Source organism: Tenrec ecaudatus, chromosome 12 (assembly GCF_050624435.1).
Source record: "Tenrec ecaudatus isolate mTenEca1 chromosome 12, mTenEca1.hap1, whole genome shotgun sequence".
NCBI classification, from domain to species: domain Eukaryota; kingdom Metazoa; phylum Chordata; class Mammalia; order Afrosoricida; family Tenrecidae; genus Tenrec; species Tenrec ecaudatus.
In genome coordinates this window covers 124,465,930-124,485,672 of record NC_134541.1, presented here as the reverse complement: position 1 = coordinate 124,485,672, position 19,743 = coordinate 124,465,930, and the positions used below count along the sequence as shown (strand labels likewise).

At 52.5% G+C, this 19,743-nt stretch overlaps 1 protein-coding gene across 1 annotated transcript; it reads left to right on the top strand.

Moving 5' to 3' along the window:
* The first annotated feature begins 700 nt into the window (after positions 1-700).
* NFATC2IP (nuclear factor of activated T cells 2 interacting protein) lies at positions 701-19,213 on the top strand. The gene is made up of 8 exons (XM_075564660.1): positions 701-1,173; positions 1,826-1,898; positions 8,678-8,792; positions 9,436-9,516; positions 9,600-9,786; positions 16,279-16,423; positions 16,553-16,662; positions 17,228-19,213. The coding sequence occupies exons 1-8, from the start codon at positions 769-771 to the stop codon at positions 17,384-17,386; spliced, it is 1,275 nt and encodes a 424-aa protein (XP_075420775.1). The 5' UTR covers positions 701-768; the 3' UTR covers positions 17,387-19,213.
* Positions 19,214-19,743: the final 530 nt, after the last annotated feature.

The following is a 19,743-nucleotide window of genomic DNA, read 5'->3' as shown; positions in this document are numbered from 1 at the left end:
TGCCCACCCACATGTGGCGGTCGGGTGGTGGGGAAGAGAGAGAGGAGGCAGGACAGAGGACAGGGAGAGACAAAGGCACACCCAAGCGGAAGGCGCGGGAGCACATGGAAAGAGGGTGTTGGTCTCCAGGTTCTGGCCTTTAGGACTTTCCACTGGGAGGCGTGGTTGATGGTACTGGTTGATCCCCTTGGCTGAATTAAGCCCACCTGGCCTAGTTCGGCCCCACCCAGGTGTACCTCCGCCTACCTGACTCTGGGCTTGTTCCGCTACCTAACAAAACGCAGCGGTGGGGTGGTGGTGGTGGTGTGTGTGTGTGTGTTTAATAACGATAATAGAGGGCATCGGAGAGGTCTTGGTCGTGTCCAGCAGTTCTTAAAAGCAGCTCCCAGCGATCCTACTTTCACGCTGTGGTCTCAGGATTGAGGACTACAATCTCCAGAATGCCCCGCTCCCCGACCCGCCAGGAAACCTTTAGTGGGCGGGCCCGAGAAAGGGCTGGCCCGGAAGCGAAAACGTACGACCAATGGGTGCTCAGAGTAGAACCGGGACCTACGCTGATTGCGCGGAGGGTGCTTGGATTCTTTGGTACCTTCGTGTCATTGGTAGATAGGTGATGGATGGGTTCAGTGACTAATGAAAAGGCGAGGAGGCGGGCCCAGAGGGCTTGGGCGGGGCGAGGTACCGAACCGCTGACCGTTTGTCCAATGAAGAACGGAAGTCGCCCGGGGAGACTAGTCGAGGCGGGTATCTGTGGGGGCCGGCTATTCCATGGCGGAGCCCGTGAGGAGACGCGGCCGGCCGGCCCGGGGCGGCAGTGTGGGCCGGGGGGCTCGGGGAGCTCGGGGAGCCCGGAGGGGTCGGGGCGGCCGGGGCCGGCGTCTGACCTCGCAGCCGTCTCCGGCCCGGGACACCGGGGACTCGGCGTTCGTGGATTTGATCAGCGATAGCGATGAGGATACTCTGGAGGCCGCAGCGGCGCGCGAAGCCGAGGACCCGGTTCAAGGCCCGCTCCCGGGGCTGCCCGGACCGCCCGCGTCCCGGGGGGACGACAGTGACAGCGACAGCGAAGGGGCGGACGCGCAAGCCGACCGAGCCCCGCGGGTCGCGGTGCGGCGGCGGCGGCGGCTGCTGGATCCGGGCGAGGCACCGGTGGTGCCGGTGTACTCCGAGAAGGTGCAGCCGGGCCCCGGGAGGGCTGTGCGCAGGGGCCGCGAGGCGGGGTCGAGGAGGACTAGATTTCGGGAGTGTGGAGGTTAGGGTTCTGGGGCTGCTCTTGGGGGAACAAACGGGCTGCAGGGCCCGGGTTCTCGGGTCCGAGAGGTACCGGACCGTTCCGCCTGCGGAGGCGACGGGTTTGCGGTGTGTTGGGAATTTGGGATTCCCGGGAGCTGGCATCTTAGTCCCTGGGCTTCAGGGACCGGCCGGGAGGATCTGGGATTTGACTGGAGAGACTTTGGAACTGGGGCGGGGGGCGGGGCAAGGGGGCGTGGAACACGCCAGGGGGCTGGAGTCTCCAGTTAGTGGTGAATTGGGGGGCGGGGCTCCCCTACCAGTGGAAGGCCGAGGGATGGCTAGGGATCTAGTGAAAGAACGATGCCTGTGGACCCGGGCCCAGGGAAAAGGGGGTGTGTCAGCGAGCGTATGGCTTTTGGGGAACTCTGACAGGTCACCCCCAGGAGAGGATGGTTGTAGTCGTTGCTTGCTAAGTGGGACTCGGGGCTGGAGGAGGTAGTCTGGGTGTCGGACCGGTTAATCAGCTTACCGATTCCATTTCAGTGGAGGGAGGACTCGGGGCTGACCGTCCTGCTCATTTTGGCCTTTGCAGGTAAAAAGCAGCCTCCACCTTCTCCCAGATCACCTGTCCCTCCTAAAACAGTGCCCTCCTGAGTTTGAGGATGGTAAGTGCGGAGGTTCCAGGGGAGAGGAGCTCTGAAGTTCACCTCCCTACAGTTTTTTGTGCCCCGAGGTTCAGGGACTGGGCATGAGAGAGGCAATTCCTGTATGCAAGGTTAAAAAAAAAAAGGCTTCAGAAAGATCCAGAAAGTCTGGGTTATTAACCAGAAGACACAAAAGTTAGGAAGTTATGTCAAACCTCTCAACAAGTAGGCAGGTGTATTAACATAGAGATTTCCAGGCTGTATTTCCAGAAATCCCAATTCTATAATCCTGGTAGGGATGTGTGTCTGTGTGTAGGGAATCTGTAAATTATGATTAAATATGCAAGAAGGTCTTTGCAAAAACTTTTTTAATTTTGTCAGTGCTGCCAGCCTTTGCCGGCATTTTTGGAATGCGGACTTAGCAAGCCAGCCAAAGGCAGTAAACGGGAATCCATCGGTTTATAGGATCCACGTAGTGGAGGAAAACCAGTAAAATGATGACTTTTTGGTCTCCGGCCTTCACCCAAGATAGGTCTGACTGCAGCAATGATATACCTTATTCCACATCCTCTTCTGAATCCTGTTTGGATTTCTGGCAGCTCATAGGCCATGTACTACTTAATGCACCCATTGTTGAATGGTCTTCAGCAAAGTTTTCCTCACAGGTGATGGCCATGATATCCTTCAGTACTTTCTGTGTTCCGTTATGTCACCTTTCTTTGGAATGGGCACAAATGGGGATCTCTTGCGGTCAGTTGGCCAGACAGCTGCCTTCTCAGTGTCTTGGCGTGGAGGAGTAGTGCATGTTGAAACAATTCATCTGTTACTCTGTCTGTCGTTAGGTGTCCTCAGTGTCTTTCCCACTCACAGTGGCCCTCGGTGCCACAGAAGAAGCTGCCGCCCAGTCCTGGGCCAGCCTCACAAAGGGCGTTTTAGCCAAGTGTTATTATAACCACTGTGTCAGTTCATCTTGTTGAGGGCCTTCCTCGTTTCACCGACTCTGTACGTGACCAAGCATGATGCTGTCCTTCAGGGACTAGGCTCTCCTGATAAAGATGTGCACAGTCCGTGAGATAAGGTCTCGCCATCCTGGCTTCTAGGGAAGCTTCTGGCTGTACTCTTAGACAGATGTGCTTGTTCTGTCAGTCCCCTGTGTGTTCCGTGTTCTTCACATAATTCCATGGCATCCATCCGTTTCCCCAAGTCTTCGTTACCTGTTGGGAATTAGATGGGGGTTTACATTTCTGTATTCAACAGCTCTGTCAACCTTCCCAATAACGTGCCCAGTTAACCCTGCCTTTGCCCCCCATCCCCGTCTCGGAGGATATGTTCTCCGCCAAGTTAGTAGCTGTCTACCCTCTACCCTAGTACTTCCTCTCCCACCCTGCTAGCCCTCAGTCTGTTTCTTTATGAAGGAGGAATACCTTTCTGTGTCTTCATTTTAAAATCCCCACAGTGGGCTCATGTAGTACTTGCCCTTTTGTGATTGGCTTACTTTACTCAGCACATTACCCTCCAAATCCATCCATTTCGTGAGGTAGCTCCCAGTGTTACTATTATCTGGTGATGCACAGGGTTTTTATGGTGTGTGTGTACCAGTTTCTTCTTTCATTTCCCACGGGTTTCCAGCTTCTTGCTATTCTGAGTCAGCGCTGTGGTGAACGTGGGCGTATGGGTAGCTGTCCGTGCCCTGTCCCTTGTTTCTTTAGGTATGTTTTTACACTGTGGCCTGCAAGGGATCTGTGCGTGTGAGGAGCACGCCCTGGGTTAAAGTGAGCTGCGTTCTGACTGCCTGTCCCCACCATACCGACTCTTGCCTTTGCCCGTGGCAAGGACACTGTTCTGCTATAATCTACCCAAATCCATCGAGAAGTTTCTTCACAACGTATGGCCCTTGAGTTCCTTTTCGTGTGATTGTGCCGTCTCTGTGCCTGAATCCTAGTGTGTAGTGAGTTACAAGCTGGGCTGTCAACCGTAGGGTCAGCAGTTCGAAACCACCAGCTCTGCCGAAGAAAGGAAAGACTTTCTACTCCTGGAGAGAGTTAGTCTCAGAAACCCATCGAGATAGCTCCACTCTGGCCTGTAGGGTCACTGAGTTGAAATGACTCGATGGTGGTGTTTGGTTTGGTTTGGGTGTGTGCCTGGGGGCTCTGCAGACTATCACTTGTTGAGCATCTTTAAAATAAACATCTCTCTTGGTGAGAATATATACAACAAAGTCTGTGTACCAGTTCAACACTTTCTACACGTGCCCTCTAGTGACACTGATTGCATCCTTCACAGCTGATGTCACTGCCCCTGCCACGTCAGGCTTCTGCCTCATCTCCCCTTAAAGACTGCTCTGGAAAGAGTACGGTGCTCAATGCAGCTAGTCTTTACTGGTCAAGCTAAACTACTGCTTTGTTTTAAGAAAACTTCTCAGGATGTCTTTGGCCTAAGGTTTAAAGATGATCTGAGGCAGTAGTTTGAGTTCATCCAGCCTTCATGACTTCAGGAAGCCTAGAGCCCATGAGAGTTTGAAGTTACGTATCTACTCCAGTATAAGCCGACCCGAGTATCAGCCGAGGCACCTAAGTTTACCACCAAAACTGCATTAAAGATGTGCTGAAAGCCTCACGGCCTTTCCTCCCAAATGGATCGGGCTCTTCTGTAGATTGTTCAGCAGCACCCAGGTCCTTAGGTCTCGGCTGAGGAAGCTGTTTATGGAGGCAATTAGCTACACATTCCACTTTCTTCCACTCTTCCTTCTTTGTTGCTCTAGGCAAGTAGACACCAGTTGTGCCTTGGGTGGCTTTGGGCAAGCTTTGAAGACCTCAGGCTCCTGCAATTAACTGGGAGGTGGGAGAGAAGCGCTTAGCCTGTCAGCAGGTCAATTAGAAGTACTGGATGTCCCCTGGAACAAACCAAGATCTTCCATTTCAAAGCCCAGGAGCCCACTCTCAGCAGCAGCTTCAGTTTTGCCTTTGTTGTAACTATCTACCTACCACACAGCTTTTTCCAGGTGGCTAACTTACTGCAACGACTGCCTGTGCAGCCTTGCCCGTAATCAGTTTTCCATCCCCGTTAAACCGCCCTTACGTACCACCACTGTCGGGGGAAGCCAACCCCTCACACATCATTACAGGTCCGGTAGGCGCAATTGTACAGCGATAAGAAGTAAAGATTATAGTAAAGTTACAGAGAGCATGAGAGAGAGAAGTATTGAAATAAATGGAGTCAGACATGCTCACCTCAGCCCCACTTGATGGTCCACGTGGAGGGAGAGAGAGAGCGTCTTTAATGCTAGCCCAGGCTTTTATATATTCTCTGGGGACATGCGAGCCCCCTCATGGCAGGTGAGGACCACGTCACAGGAAGGGGTTGTGCTATAGGTAATACAGTAATGGGAGGGGGTGATCTAGGGTATCCACACGTAATAGGAAGAGGGGAGACTGGGGGTACACATGTGGCAAGATGGGCGGATCCTAGCTATAGGATGGCAGCCTAACTTTGGATGTCACAGAGCCGCTTTGGCCTGTTCCCTGGCTCAACTGATAAGTGACCATTATTGGTGGGTGTGAACTCCACCTACAGGAACCAAGCTAATGGTCGCAGGCCCCCACCCCTGTGGTGTGCGGGGGACAGCAGTCCAGCAGGGACTGCCTTCAGGGAAGATGCCTGTGAGCATCTGACCTCCCCCCACACCACTGTCCTCCTTCCTGCCTCTGGCACATCATCCTCTCCACATTTGCTTTTACCATTTATATGTGTGATACTGTCTTTCCTGTGGTGATTGGTAGATTTCTGTCACTGTGATATCTTCCAGTTCCGTCCGTACTATAGCATGTATCGAGACTCCATCTCTCGCTGGCTGAGCCGTGTTCTGCTGCCCGCGGATACCACAGTTTACTTGAAACGCTCATCTGTTGGTGGCCCTTGGGCTTGTGTCCACCTTTGGCTCTGTGACTAGTGCTTCAGGGAACCTGGGCATCCAAGTGTCTGAGTCCCTGCTGGCTCACCCTAGTTCTGTTTGCAGGCTTTGAAGGGTTTCCACACCGTTTTCCACAGCTGCTGCACTATTTTGTGAGAATCCACTCAAAGCCTGACTAACGCTCTCACCTCTGTGAGCAGTTCTGGGCCTAACTAGTGCTATCCCGCTCTGTAAACATTCCTTTCGTCACTTACCATAAGAAAGGCAAGTCTGGCTAACCAAACCGCCTCAGCGTGACCCCTGCCATCCTGCAGAGCCCCAGCCACACCCTGAGATGAGCCTGCAGGCAGAACTGCAGGGCGTGGACTCTGAAGGCTGGGGCGCAACTGCTTCATGAAGCCTGTGTGAAAGTGTAGCTATGACTTGCCTTTGTGTAGAATTGTGAAAGTATAAGTACTCGACTCAATCGGGACAAGGGGCTGCTCTCTCTAGCCCCTGCATTGGGCCAGAAAAATAAAAAAGACTCGTTTACTTTGAACTCTGGTGGTCAATCTCACGTTGATTAACCATGGAGGCCCCCAAAAGAAGGTCTTGCATTGTATTCCCACCAACAGTCTTCACGGATTACAACCCAGTGTCAAGACAGCAAAAGCCCTCACAACCGGACCAATGGCCAGTTTGTCAGGAATTCATTTTACTCGGGTCCACACTCAGTGCTCACAGAGGCCGCCGTCAGAAATTGGAGGGTGGGGCGTGAGCAAGGATGGCCCCGGCCCTACTCACTCTCTCCTGAATCCAGCAGCGCCCTGTTATGTTGTTACTACTGCTGCCATTTAAAAATGATCTTCAGTAAAGTTTTGTTTGCATGTGATTTGAATGGTTCTGACTTACAGCGACCCCACGTGGAACAGAACTCTTCGGGCCCTGTGCCGTCCTCACAGTGTTGTTAGTTAGTGTGTGAGTGTACCGTTGCGACCGCCATGCCCATCCGTCTCATTGGGTCTCCCTCGTCACCGACATTCTGCTTTAGGAAGCATGGTGGGCTTTGCCAGGATCTGGTCTCTGCTGACCCGTGAGACAAAGTTCTGCTCTCCTTGCCTCTAGGGAGCAGTCTAGCTGTACTTTTTCCAAGAGAGTTGTTTGTCTGGCAGCCCGTGGTGCTTTCAGTGGTCTTCATCAGCACCTTCATTCCAACGCATCCGTTCTTCAGCCTTAATGCCCAACTTTCAAGTGCATGTGGGCTGTTGAAAATGCCTTGGCACCTTATTCCTCAAAGTGAAGTCCTTGCTCTTCAACATTCAGAAAAGGGTCTTGTGCGTTGGATTTGCCCAGTGCAGTGCATGACATCGTTGATTTCTGGACTACTGGCAAGATGGTAACGGTGTTGTTTGCTAATTTCCACATTCGGTTGACTGTGTTTTCTTTGGCATGGGCACAGATACGCCTCTCTTCCAGTCAGTTGGTGTAGGTGGGTGTTTCCAGTGTGCATCGCTTTGCTAACATTTCGATTGGTATTCCATCAATTCCCGGAGTCTCATTTTTAGCTTATTTCTTGGACTTCTTCCTTCAGTACCCTTGGTTCTTGATCATATACGACCTCAAGATGGTTGAGCATCTACCAATGATTTTTCATCCTCCCATCTTCTCTCATGTTCCTTGTAGCATTCAATATTTTGCCCATAGATGAGTTCACTATCGCCACCCGAGGCTGGCGTGTGTTCTTGCCATTGTTTGCGCTGCTCATGTGCTGAGCACAGGCTTCTCCCTGGGTTTCTGTCTCCTGCTCTCGCTTGGCTCCGCACTTTTCTGTGCCTCCTCACGCTCCCTGTGGACTTTCCTTCCAGTCTCTCCCGGTTCTCGGTGCCCAAGAACAGGTTTCAGGGTCTCTTCTGACACATATTTTGGTCGTGTGTGTGTGAACGTATTAACGGTCTTTTTAAATTGATTTATTAATTGAGAGCTAACAGTTCACTCGCAACAAGCAGAATTGTGCAACTGCTGCTACGGTCAGTTTCCAAGCGTTCTGTGTCTTCCTGGACTCCTGGACATCGCCTCCCTTTCATTCCCTCACCTCCCATGGTATTGTCAATGTTTTTTACACCCTTCCTGTGTAGCCCCTCTCTCTCCCCCTTTTAAAGAATGGTTTACTTTTGGAGGTTGATTGGGTGCGGGTCTAGTCGAGCAGATCAGTCTTCCATTCATCAGGGTCTGCACGGTGCGTCCCATTGATGACTGCCGCCCCTCCCTGGGCTTCGCCCCTTTTTTCTCTGGGAGCCTGTCCATTCCCCTTTGTTCCCAGCCCCCTGAACTTTCTCTCGAGTGACTGATTCTGTGAGGCCATGGACAGCCCACTGACTGTTGTTGAGGGTGAAAAGCGAGCCATGTGAGCGAGGGCATTTCCAGACAGCCGTGCCCATTCTCTCTGGTCAGCTAGCCTTTTTGTTCCAAATCCCGCCTGCCTCCCCAGCGCCCACACTTGCCCACACCTCCGAATGCTCCCGCATAATGCCACTTTATGTGCCTGTAATGTTAATTAGAAGGATTTGTGTAGGATGTATTTTGAAAAGTGACTCTCTTGAGAGAGAGAAGAGACTAAATAGCGAGCGGAAGAGAAATGGGGTGAGAGAGATGCCAAGACAGCAGACACCTCCAAGACAGACAGCAGACACCTCCAAGACAGACAGCAGACACCTCCAAGGCAGCAGACACCTCCAAGGAAGCAGGAAGCAGGAGACAGAAAAGGGACTGCCTTCTCTCTGCCTATAAAAGCCGTGGCTCTAGATGTCAGAAATCACTTGACCAGCCATGTGAAGACCTTCTGGAAGTCTCTGCTTGTCATTTCTCTATGGCCTTCCTCTCCCATTCTCTCCTCCTTTGCCCTCACATGCAGACTTGGCAGATTCCAGCCCTTCCCGGCCCGAGTCTCCCTCATTTCCAAGCCTTCCCTGGAAGAGGAAACTGCGGGGTAAGGATGAAGAAGAGGAGAAGAAGCAGGAGGTGATTCTGTGAGTGAGGCACAGCCCTGAGCCCCGGGAGCAGGAAGAGGGTGGGAGGGGAAGGCTGAGATGGGCAGGACCCTTGGGTGGCCCTGGAAGGGTCAAGAGCGAATGCAGGGAGTCTGGAGACTCAGCAGCAGTGGAGTTCAGTGTTTGAAGCTAGTGGTGTGGCTCGGGGGCGGCGGGGGGACAGTCTGTGGTTCCCGTCCTGCGTGCTCTGTGAAACGGTGGCACGGGTGCCTGTGCTAGAGAATTGCTCATAAAGTGCCCAAGTTCCCACTTGGCATACAGTGCATGCTCCATGTCTGCTGGAAGTGACTTTCCTTAAATGGAGCCTTTCATTCTTTGGGTAGATGTAGAGCCGATCGAAGGGGTCATTCGCTTTTAATAAGTCACGAATGAGTGCATGAATATTTTAAATCTTAATTTGAAAAAATTGGGATTTGGGAGAAAAGGTTGGCTGTTCCTTTGCTAGTGGTCCGAGTCATGTCAGTCAAACAGTGATGACTGTGTCTTCGTAATCTTGTGCCTATTCAGGCTCCCAGTAAAACGGGGGCTACCAGAAGATGCCCCTGTTCTCCTCTATGAAGAGGAGAGGGGTGAGGCTAGAGCCTCTCCACTGCCTCCATCCTAGCACCTTTTCTCTCTGCAGGGTGCAGGACTTGTCTCCTTTGCCCTCGCCTCCACCAAGGACCAAAAGCAGGAAGCATACGAGGGCCCTGCAGAAGTTAAGGTACAAGGCAGAGGACTCTTAGCTGGGCTGTAGTCTGGGAGTGTGGCCAACCCTAACCTCTCTAACCTGTCTCTTCACGCCAGGGAAGTGAATCAGCGCCTCCAAGATCTTCGCTCCTGCCTGACCCCCAAGGAGCACCAGCGCAGAGGGCGCCAGAGCCCAGAGGATGACGTGGTTCTGGTGGAAGGGCCCATCTTCCCAGAGAGCCCTCGCCTCTTCCCACTCAAAATCCGGTGCCGGGCGGACGTGGTCAGATTCCCCGTGCAGACAGTGAGTGCCGGGCTGCCTCGGGAGAGGGGCCCTTCGGGCAGCGGGGCCTCCGGTGTCTTCCTGTTTGCAGCACACCTGCTCTCTGCTGCTGCCAGGCCTTCCAGCACCTCCTGTCTTTTGCCTGCTGCCCCTTCATGTTGTTCTTCCTGTCTGTTCTCGTGCATTTTCCTTTCCTTCATCACTCTCTTCTAGGAGGTCCGCACCAGGACACGGCACAGTGCCCTACACGGGGCCAGATGGGCAAACCCCACCTTATCAGCTCACCGCCTGGCAATCCTAATTGCGACTCCTTTTTCTTAGCTCGTTCTTTGAGAGGGAGGAAGGTCACTGATAGGCGCACCTTAGATGGCTGGTGGCAAGCCACTCACCAAAGTAGGCTGGGGAACATTGTCTTGGTGCACGGTTGTTTCTCAGGGCTGTCTAGTTGGGTCCAACTCAGCCAACCCGTGCACGACACGGTGAAGTGCCTCTGTGCCCTGTGCTGTCTTCACCACTGTTGGAGTATTTGACAAGCCGTCCGTCTCCTCCAGGCTCTTCCTTTTTATTTACTTTGGCTGACCCCCTTTCCAGAGCCTGGTTAATGTGTCCAAAGCACATGAGACGAAGTCTCACCTTTCTCACTTCTCCAGAACTTCCTCGAAGACACGGTACCTCCCCTGGTATAGTCAGTGTCCTTCACCAGCCATACCGGAACCGAACCCTCTGCTACGGAGGCGAGCCCCACGCACAGGGAGCCTAGGGGACGGAGAACTGCCCTGTGAGGGTCGGAGACTGACACTTCACAAGGGCAGAAAACGTCAGTCTTTCCCATTCAGAGTGGCTGGTGGTTGTGAACGGCTGATAATTCAAATTAAAACGCATCGATTCTTCTTCAGGCTCCCTGATTCAGTGCCCAACTTTCACATGCAGGCGATGCTGTGGAAAACTGCCCTGGTTTGTGCCAGGCCTTCATGACATCTTTGCTTACACTTTGCCCAGTGCAGTGCATACATCAGTCCAGTTCTTCACTGCCGCTTCCTTGAACACTGATTTTGGATCCAAGCAAAGGGAAAGTCCTGACAGCATCAGTCTTTCTCTGTTGGTCCAGTTGTGAGGATGTCTGTTTTCTTTCTATTGAGTGGTACTCCGTACTGAAGGCCGTGCGTGCTGACCTTCACCAGGAAGTGCTTCAAGCGCTCTTGGCTTCCAGCAAGCGTGAGGTCTGCCATCTTCGTGTCTCAGCTTGTTCCTGAGCCGCCTCCCGTCCTGATGCTGCGTGGTGCTGCGTGTAGTCCGTCTTCTCTGCCATCGGTCAGCCATCCTCTAGCACAGGCACTCTGCCCGGCGAACACACGGAACGACAACCTGATGTGCGCCTTTCCTGGTTGTCAACCACCCACTGTCCCCAGGGTCCAGAAAACCCCGGGAAACATGTTGACCTTGGTGTCCCCTGAGACTGCGCTCCGGAGCCCGCAGACCAGAAGTTTCCCTCAGTTTGCTCAGGGTGTGCTGCACTGTGTTCACGGATATCATAGCTATAGCCGCACAAGTGTCCTCTCAAACCTGAGTAGACTTTAAAACTTTCATAGAAAAAACAGAGTTACAAAATAGCGGCATTCTCCCTCCCATGCGGGGCAGCAGGTAGAGTGACCCAGGCATTTGCTCCGGGTGACCCTCGGGGGCCGTTGAGGCTGGTCCTTGTTAGGCGTCCCTGTTTTTGCTGGCCTCCTTCCTACTGCACGTTGCCTGGCAGCCCTCTCATTAGTGATGCGACGTTTCTTTCCCTTCACACCCTGGTAGAATGTTTCTTTTACTGTGAAAACCTTGGCTTGACTTTTTACAACAGGAGTGTTATTCAACATTTGTCCTTTTGTGATTGACTGATTTCGCTCAGCATAATGCCCTACAGGTTCACTGATGTGTGTTTTTTTGGGGAAAACATTTTATCGGGAGCGCGTACAACTCTTGTTACAATCCACACATCAGTTGCATCGGGCATGTTGGTACATATGTTGCCCTCATTCTCTTCTGACACTTACTTTCTATTGAGCTCTTGTATCAGCTTGATGTGTGTTTTTGCAGAACCATCTTTACTCTTGAACTTGGTGTGGTGTTGCTGTGTGTGCGCGACTTTGCTGTTAATGCAGGCGTGAGTGCTGTCGTCTTGCTTTGATTTGCATCTCAAAGGGCACATGGTCACGAGAATTTCTTTTGGGGTTGCGTTTGCTGACAGCGAGCATGTGTGCCTTAGTGAAGTGCCTGAGCACGTCTTCTTTTGTACATTTGAGAGATTAGTTCCTTGCCCAATATGTTGTTGCCATTCCCCCCCCCCCCCCAGTCTGTAAAATCTCTGTTCACTCTTTTGGTGAAGTCTTTAGATGTGCATCCGTGTTTAATTTATAGGGGTTCCAGTCACCCATCTGTGTATTCTCATTTCTGTTTGATCATGTATTTATGCCATGTCTAAAGACCCCTAAATGTGCCTGCATGTTTTCTTGGAGGATCTTTATCATTTAAGGCTTTTGCTCCACCTGGCGTCAGTTTCTGTATATGAGAGAGTCTTGTACGTGGGTCCTGTTTATTTTTTCTGCAAAGGCATATCCAGTGTTGCCAGCACCATTTCTGAAGACTAGGGTTTGTCCCCATTATTGGTGCTGACGCGTGGGCTTCCTTCTGGGTTCTCCAGCCACTGTCTGTCCTGGTGCCGCCCAGGTTGTGAGGCTGGGGGTCTGAGGGCTCCTGCTTTGTCATTCGTCAGCAGTGCTCCGCGCCCTTGGCTTCCCCTCCCAGGTCAAGTAAGTTGTAAACTCTTCTCTGAGCACTGCTTGGTTTGGGTGTCAAAGATTTTGGTATGCTGTTTTTCATGTTCATGTAAGGGATTCTGTACTTCTTCTTTTAAAAAAAAATCATTTTATTGGGGGCTCGTACAACTCTTATCACAGTCCATACATCCGTCCATGTGTCAAGCACATTTGTACATTTGTTGCCATCATCATTCTCAAAACATTTTCTTACTACTTGAGCCCTTGGTATCTGCTCCTCATTTTTCCCCCTCCCTCTCCCTTCCTCCTTCATGAACTCTTGATAATTTATAAATTATTATTTTCCATGTCTTACACTGTCCGATGTCTCCCTTTACCCCCTTATCTGATGTCCATCCCCCCTGGGAGTGGGTTATAGGTAGGTCATTGTGATTGGTTCTCCCTCTTCTTTCCTTTCTTTTTAAAAGTTTCTTTTTATTACCCAGTAGTTTTTAATCAGGGTATAATCCAGTTTCCATGCATTTGATTTTTTAAATATTTGATTGATCTTTCTATTATTGGTTTCTAGTTTCATAGAACCACAGTCCTGTGGTCTGTTTTGGCGGATGTCCCATGCCTGTGAATGAGAATGTTTAGTGTGCTGCGGGTGGAGTGTTGTGCATGTGTTCACGAGGTTGAGTTGGTTGGTGGTGTTATTTAGAGCTTTGTGTATCTTCATTCAAGCCCTGGTGGCAAAGTGGTTATGTGGTAGGCTGCTAGCTGCAAGGTCAGCAGTTCAAAAACACCAACTGCTCCAGTGGAGGAAGACAAGGCTTTCCACTCCCACCAAGAGTGACAGTCTCAGAACCCCACCAGGTAGTTCTGCCCTGTCTCACAGGGGTGCCGTGAGTCAGAATTGACTTGAGAGCAGTGAGCTTGTGGATTGTTTGGTATCCTCATTAAGTTTCTTTCCAGTTACTCTATTTTTCTTCGGGAGTGGTGTATTAAAAGTCTCCTGCTATTCCTGCGGCCTTGTTAATTTCTGTAATTCATCGTTTTAAAAGTAATCCATGTACCTTTCTATTTATGAGTGTTTTTGTTACATGTGCAGATCGTTATTCTGGCTGTTTCCTCCAGCTGGACTGACCTTTGATGGTTACCTAATGCTCTCCATGGCTCCATGCTGGTTTGTACCTTCCAGGCTGTTTTGTCAGACGTCGTGGTCACCAGACTGCGCCTTGTCGGGTTGTGTTCCCTTGCTACGTCTTCCCCTGCTGGGATCTCTCTCTCATTTCTGTCTGTCTAAAGGGAGTCTCTGCGGACGGACAGCATGCTGACGGTCTCATTCCCTGAACCCTTTTACAGTCAGTGTGTTCATCGGCAGAGTTACTGCTCTCCGTGTGCTGGGGTCTTCTGCATGTATGTTCCACATAGCCTTCTGGGCCCAGTGCAGTTCGTGGACAGGTTTTCTTCTTAGTTTTTGAGTTTCTGTGTTTACTGAAGCGTTACCATGTTCTCCTTTCTTATTTCCGCGAGAAGACTGATTTGTTTTTTGCCAAGGTCACCCTGCAATCCATTATGATCTTCCCAGTTTAAGGCTTTGTGGCCTGTTAGTCTGGTCTCTGCTCCCTCTCCTCCCCGGGGGTTCTGGCGTGACCCCATCCCATTGCTCCCTTTGCTTCATAGTGGTCATCGTTTGTAAACTTCATATCCCTGGTCCCCTATTTTTAGCCTTGTAGTTTCATTGTTTTGGTTTTTTGAAAGTCTTAGTGAGACATAATCCACATACCATACACTTCAGTGGTTCAGTCATGTCAGGAAGAGTTGTACAATCATTGCCACAAAGTTTCGTTCTACTTTTGATACTTCTTTTCTTTGTTGAGGTTAGTTTCCAGGTGTTGCTGTTGCCTGCCGTTGTTGGCTCTCTGCCCAGAGCACTCCCGTTAGCTGTGGGGTGCTCTTGTTTTCACAATTCCCTTAATTTCCGCGATCTTTGCATTCCTGTGCGAGGGGCACTTTGGTGTGGTACCTGATCCGAGGTTGGCAGGTTTTTCCTCTCCTGGGGTTTTATAGACCATCCCATTGCCTACTTGCCTGCATGTTTTCTGCTGAGCCTTTTGGGGTCTCCTCCGGAAGTACTTGTCCATTTTCCCTGAGCTGCTGCTTTCAGGACCCTTTGGCTTGGGGGGGCGGGGGATTGGTTTTGGGGTGTCTTGGTGAGCTGTTGACCTTGAGGTTGGACACAGCAGAGGTCATGCAGGCATCTGAGCTCTCCAGCTTCTAGGTGGAGGCTTGGAGCATGGCACTGCTGGCCCATTTCTATGGCACGAAGGATACTAGGCCCGTGTCTCTTCGTTTATCGTGATGTTACCGCTTGGTCCAGTTGTGAGGATGTTGGCCTTCTTGACATTAAGCAGACTTAGCTGTGGTAGTCTCAGCTGCCTCGCAGGCATGTGAAAGTTGGACATTGCATAAGGAAGACCGAAGAAGAATGGATGCATTTGCATGATGGTGCTGGGGAAGAATTTTGAAGGTGTATCTGCCTTGAAAGGAAGTGTTCTCTTTAGAAGCAGAGATGACGATGAGACTTTGTCTTACTACTTTTAACAGGTTGTCACGAAGGCCCAATCCTTGTAAAAAGATATCACACTTTGTGGGGTACCAGCCCCACAATCTAACGGGTCCAAGAGGGGGTGGTTGTATAATTGAGGGGTACAATTAAGGAGACATCAGACAAGATAAGCCATGCAATTGCACACCTCCCAGACAGCTATGATCTCAGCAGCCAGGTCTACACAGAGAGAGCAAATATATTTTCCAATCACGGTCTATATACATTTTCAGGGTCGTCCAAGCCCCCCTGATTACATACATGCTACAGGAGGGGGATGAGCTAGGGGTGTACGTGCAATAGGAAAGGATGGTGCTAGGGTTACACATGTGACAAGGTGGGAAGACCCTGGATTCAAGTGGGCACCCTAATCTTGGTCCTCCTTCAGTTGGCTTGACCTTGTCTTTGGGCTCTCCTTCAGGGGCACAGCAGGGAGTGGGCCCCACCTCCGGTGGGAGACAATAGGGTCTGATGGCTCTAGATGGCTGATAGCCTCAGGGAGATAACCTGGAAGCAGCTGGCCTCCAGGGGTAGGCCTTTGACCATGTGTGAGCAAGCAGCAGCTTAGGCTTGGCATACAATAAGGGGACAACCTGGGGCAAAACCTTCTGTACCCACCAGACTGGGTAGAGGGATAGCAAAGAAAACCCTTGATGAGGTGGGCTGATGGGTGGCTGCCACAATGGGCTCGCACACACCAGTTGTGAGGGCGGCGCGGGCCTGGGCCGTGGTTCACTCTGTGGCACCTGGGGTCACTCTGAGCCGCACAGACTCCAAGGCCACGTCAGCAGTGCCCTTTGCCCTGTCCAGCCCTTTAGGAACATCTCGGTCTGTTGCCAGCCTCTGCAAGGGGCCTCTCAGACACAGGTCCGGCTCCGTCTTCTGTTACAAACGGAGCACACAGCCAGCCACACCGCCCGCGTTCCCACCTGGTGCCCATCACCTGGGGCTTGTGAGTCAGTGTCTAATGAGCTACAGACCCACCGCTCCTGGCTTCCTTTTTTGGCGCGTCGCTCACTTGCATTCCCCATTCACAGGCGTTCACTCTGTCTCCTCTGCGTTGTGAAGGGGGAGACCTACATCTGAGACGGGGCTGTTGGGGTGAAGGCAGGGCAAACAGGAAGGTAGGACGAGCACCTTTGTTTCTTGTCCTCTCCCCAGTCTGAGCCCCTGCAGAGTGTGGTGGACCATATGGCTGCCCGCCTCAGGGTCTCCCCAAGCAGGATCCTCTTGCTTTTTGGAGAGACAGAGCTGTCCCCTACCGCCACGCCAAGGACCCTGAAGCTTGGAGTGGCTGACATCATTGGTGAGCAGAGAGTAGGGAGGTGGGGGACCTTGAGGCTTCTGCCCTGGAAAGGGGTGACCGGGACTGTCCAGAGGGGCTCCTGCCTTCAGACCCTCCCTTAGGCCTGGCCTCCTGCCCTGGCTCCTGCAGATTGTGTGGTGCTGGCAAGTTCCCCCGAGTCCTCAAAGCCCTCCCAGCTGCTCCAGCTCCGGGTGCAGGGGAAGGAGAAACACCAGACGCTGGAAGTCTCGCTCTGTCCGGTGAGTGGGGGAAGCTGCTCTGCGTGTCCCCCCCCACCCCACCCCAGGGAAATGGCCTACCGCCCCTCCATCCTCTTAGGTCCCACCCCGCCCCACCCCATGGGTCAGCTTCCCTCCTCTTCGAATTCCAGTCAAGTCTCCCAAGGCCGCCTCTTGGTGTGAACCAACAAGAGCTATCACACTAAGCTCTGTTCCCTGTGCTGAAGAGAAGGACCCCACAGGCGGGATGCGACCTCATTCTCAGCACAGCCCGGAGCGGGAAAGCACTCCTTTCAATCTCATTGTACCTTTTAAGTTTGATTGGTTATCATCCACATAAACCATCCGTCAGTCCAGCCCTATCAAGAAGAGTTCTACAGAAAGCACTCTCGTTGTCCTCATCGACCCACGGAAGTGGAGAGCTTGGCCGCCCGCTCTACCTGAGGGGCCTGGGCTCGTCCTAACACCTCGTGGCCCCTCCTCGTCCCGTCCGCGGGGGGCTCTCACGGGCTCAGTCCTTGCCTCCCCTGACCCACGTTCTCGGTTGGCCCTTACAAGTGCTTCCATCCGTTTCCCTTCCGTCCAGGACTCGCCTCTCAAGACGCTCATGACCCACTACCAGGAGGCCATGGGGCTCTCAGGAAGCAAGCTCACTTTCTTCTTTGATGGGACGAAGCTTTCAGGGAAGGAGCTGCCAGCTGATCTGGGCATGGAATCCGGGGACCTCATCGAAGTCTGGGGCTGAAACGCCTCTCCGGGGGGGCTGTGGGGGGCAGCCTGGACTCAGGGAGAACGGCGGCTCTTTCCTCCAAGCCCATGGGGACTAACTGACTCAGGTAGCGGCCTCTAATTTACGGCAGCCTTGGGCTTTCTCTCCTGTCGACCCGTTTCAGGCCGTCACCCACCTGGTTAGTTGAGTGGCATTGTCCCTGCCCTGGGTGCACGATGATCCCAGCCCCCTAGACATGAAGTCTCCCTCCATCGCCCCTCCCCATTTCCTTCATTGAAATGTCTTCTCTGATACTTTGCTTAGGTTAAAAAAGGGGTGAGTGTGGGACTCCACACCTGGGGTTTACGCCCGTCCGGGGCCAACAATGGCCCTCCTCATCTGGGGCCAGGGGCGCTGTTGGCTTGAGGCACAGAACACGGGGGTGGCTTTTTGGCTCACAGGAGCCTCGGTGGCCAAGCTCACCCAGAGACTCGCTTCATCGAGGCAGACAATTGGCTCTTGAAGGGTGAGGCGAGTGGCCAGATAAGCCTTCTTCCAGCAGCTCTTCCTGGGGTGCCTTTCCTGGTACTGAGCAAGTGACCGCTTTTTCTGGGATGGGTAAGCTCACAGTCTGCATTCATGGCTATCTCCCTGCTCGCCCCCTCCCATAACCACCCCCCTTAGGCATTTGTTTACATATCTGGAGATAAATGTGTCCTTGACAAACAAGGGTTTGACGTGTGAATATACCTTTGACGCCCACGGGGGGCACGTCTCGCTGGCCCTGCCGCTCTCGGATCCGCTTCCCTGCTGTGAGCTGCTGCCAGGTCGTCCCCAGCGGGGCACCAGGTGAGTGTCACTGATCTGGCCCTTCCAGTGGTGGACACCCAGCCTCTCTGCCGCACCTTACACAGGCCACAAGTGAGTTCTTTGTCTGCTGTGTGCTGCCCAGGACAGGTCACAGGCTAGTCAGGTGAATTATTTTTTCTCTGGGCCCCCCAGGTGTTTTTGGTGGGGGCAATGGCAATTGCCCCTTCCACTGAGGCGCCTAACTTCTCGTCCTCACCAGCTGGCTAGTCTGTGCCAGTCCTATGGGTGCCATCACTGCACGTCCGTTCATCTGATCCCCAGTGGAACTGGGACCTCACCCTTTACCTGTCAGCCTCTTGGTGTCCTAGGCTGTGACCTGTGGGCTGCCTTCTGGGCTTTCCCCAGCAGCTTCTTGGTGATTCCCAGGCAGCTCAGAGGACCCCCGTCTTTGTACATGTACTGGGGCGCCCACAGAACAGCAATATGAATCGCTATGTTGCTAGAGTCTTGTGTTGCCCTTTGGTTTCTTATTAACATTAGCTACAATATTTTGCATTTTCTAATGTTGGCTAACAGATCTGGTAAGCGTTTTCCTTCCCCCAAGGGTCGCCTGGCACGGCAGCAGACCCACTGGCACAAGCTGACTGGGGCATGGTAGGCAGGCGCTGGCTCGGGCTGGTCGAGATACTGGTTGCTGTATCCATCGACCGCCACTTCTTCCTTGAAACCATTTAAAATGCACCTTTGGCTGTGAGGCTCATGTTTAGTCCCACTGTCTAACGAGCCAGTTTTCCCAACACTGTCTACTCAAAGTGCCATTAATTCTCCAGTGACCGATTTTTTTAGCAGAAACCGGTCATAATAAAACTTTTTTTTTTTTTGAATGTAAGTTTCTAATGTGGGGATATGCACAGACACCTTTATCCTGTCTCAGTGACCTGTGACACAATACAGGCCTTCCCTTCGCGGGTCTCCTTGCTGTCTGCGAGCCCACTGAGCTCTTTCACGCGACTTATGTACTGTACTCTCCATCAAATAAAGGAGCAGACGGACCACTGTGTCGGTGTCCTTGAGTGTCATGAAAGCCCCCGTGGAAGAGTCTGTCGTCCCCACACAGCCATGCTTCCTCCCATGCTACTGGGGCGGGGGGGCGACTCCAGGCATGTCTCCGGCTTTGTGCCTGTCTGCTGGCCGGAAGAGGTGCAGCCATCCTGACCAGGAGCTGAGCTGGGAACGGAAGCCTCACATCTCTAGAGCATGTCTCAGTGCCACACTGCTGGCCTCGGGGCCCTTAGGTGGCAGGGGAACTTCTCTGTTCCGTGACAGGTGGGGATTTTTTACCTCCCTGTACCACACCTAGCCCACCCCCCAGGATACTGCTGTTGCAGGCAACGCTGCAGTGATTCTCTTTGGGGACCACGGTGAGGTGTTTTTCCAGAGGTCTTACCTCTGGGAGTGGAGTCACCTGAGTGGCAGGACCACTCTGACATGTCTAAGGGACTGCACTGACCTTTCCAGAACTCGTTGAAGCCTGTGGAATGTTCTTGTTAGCTGCCCACCCATAGCAACCCTGTGGACAAAGG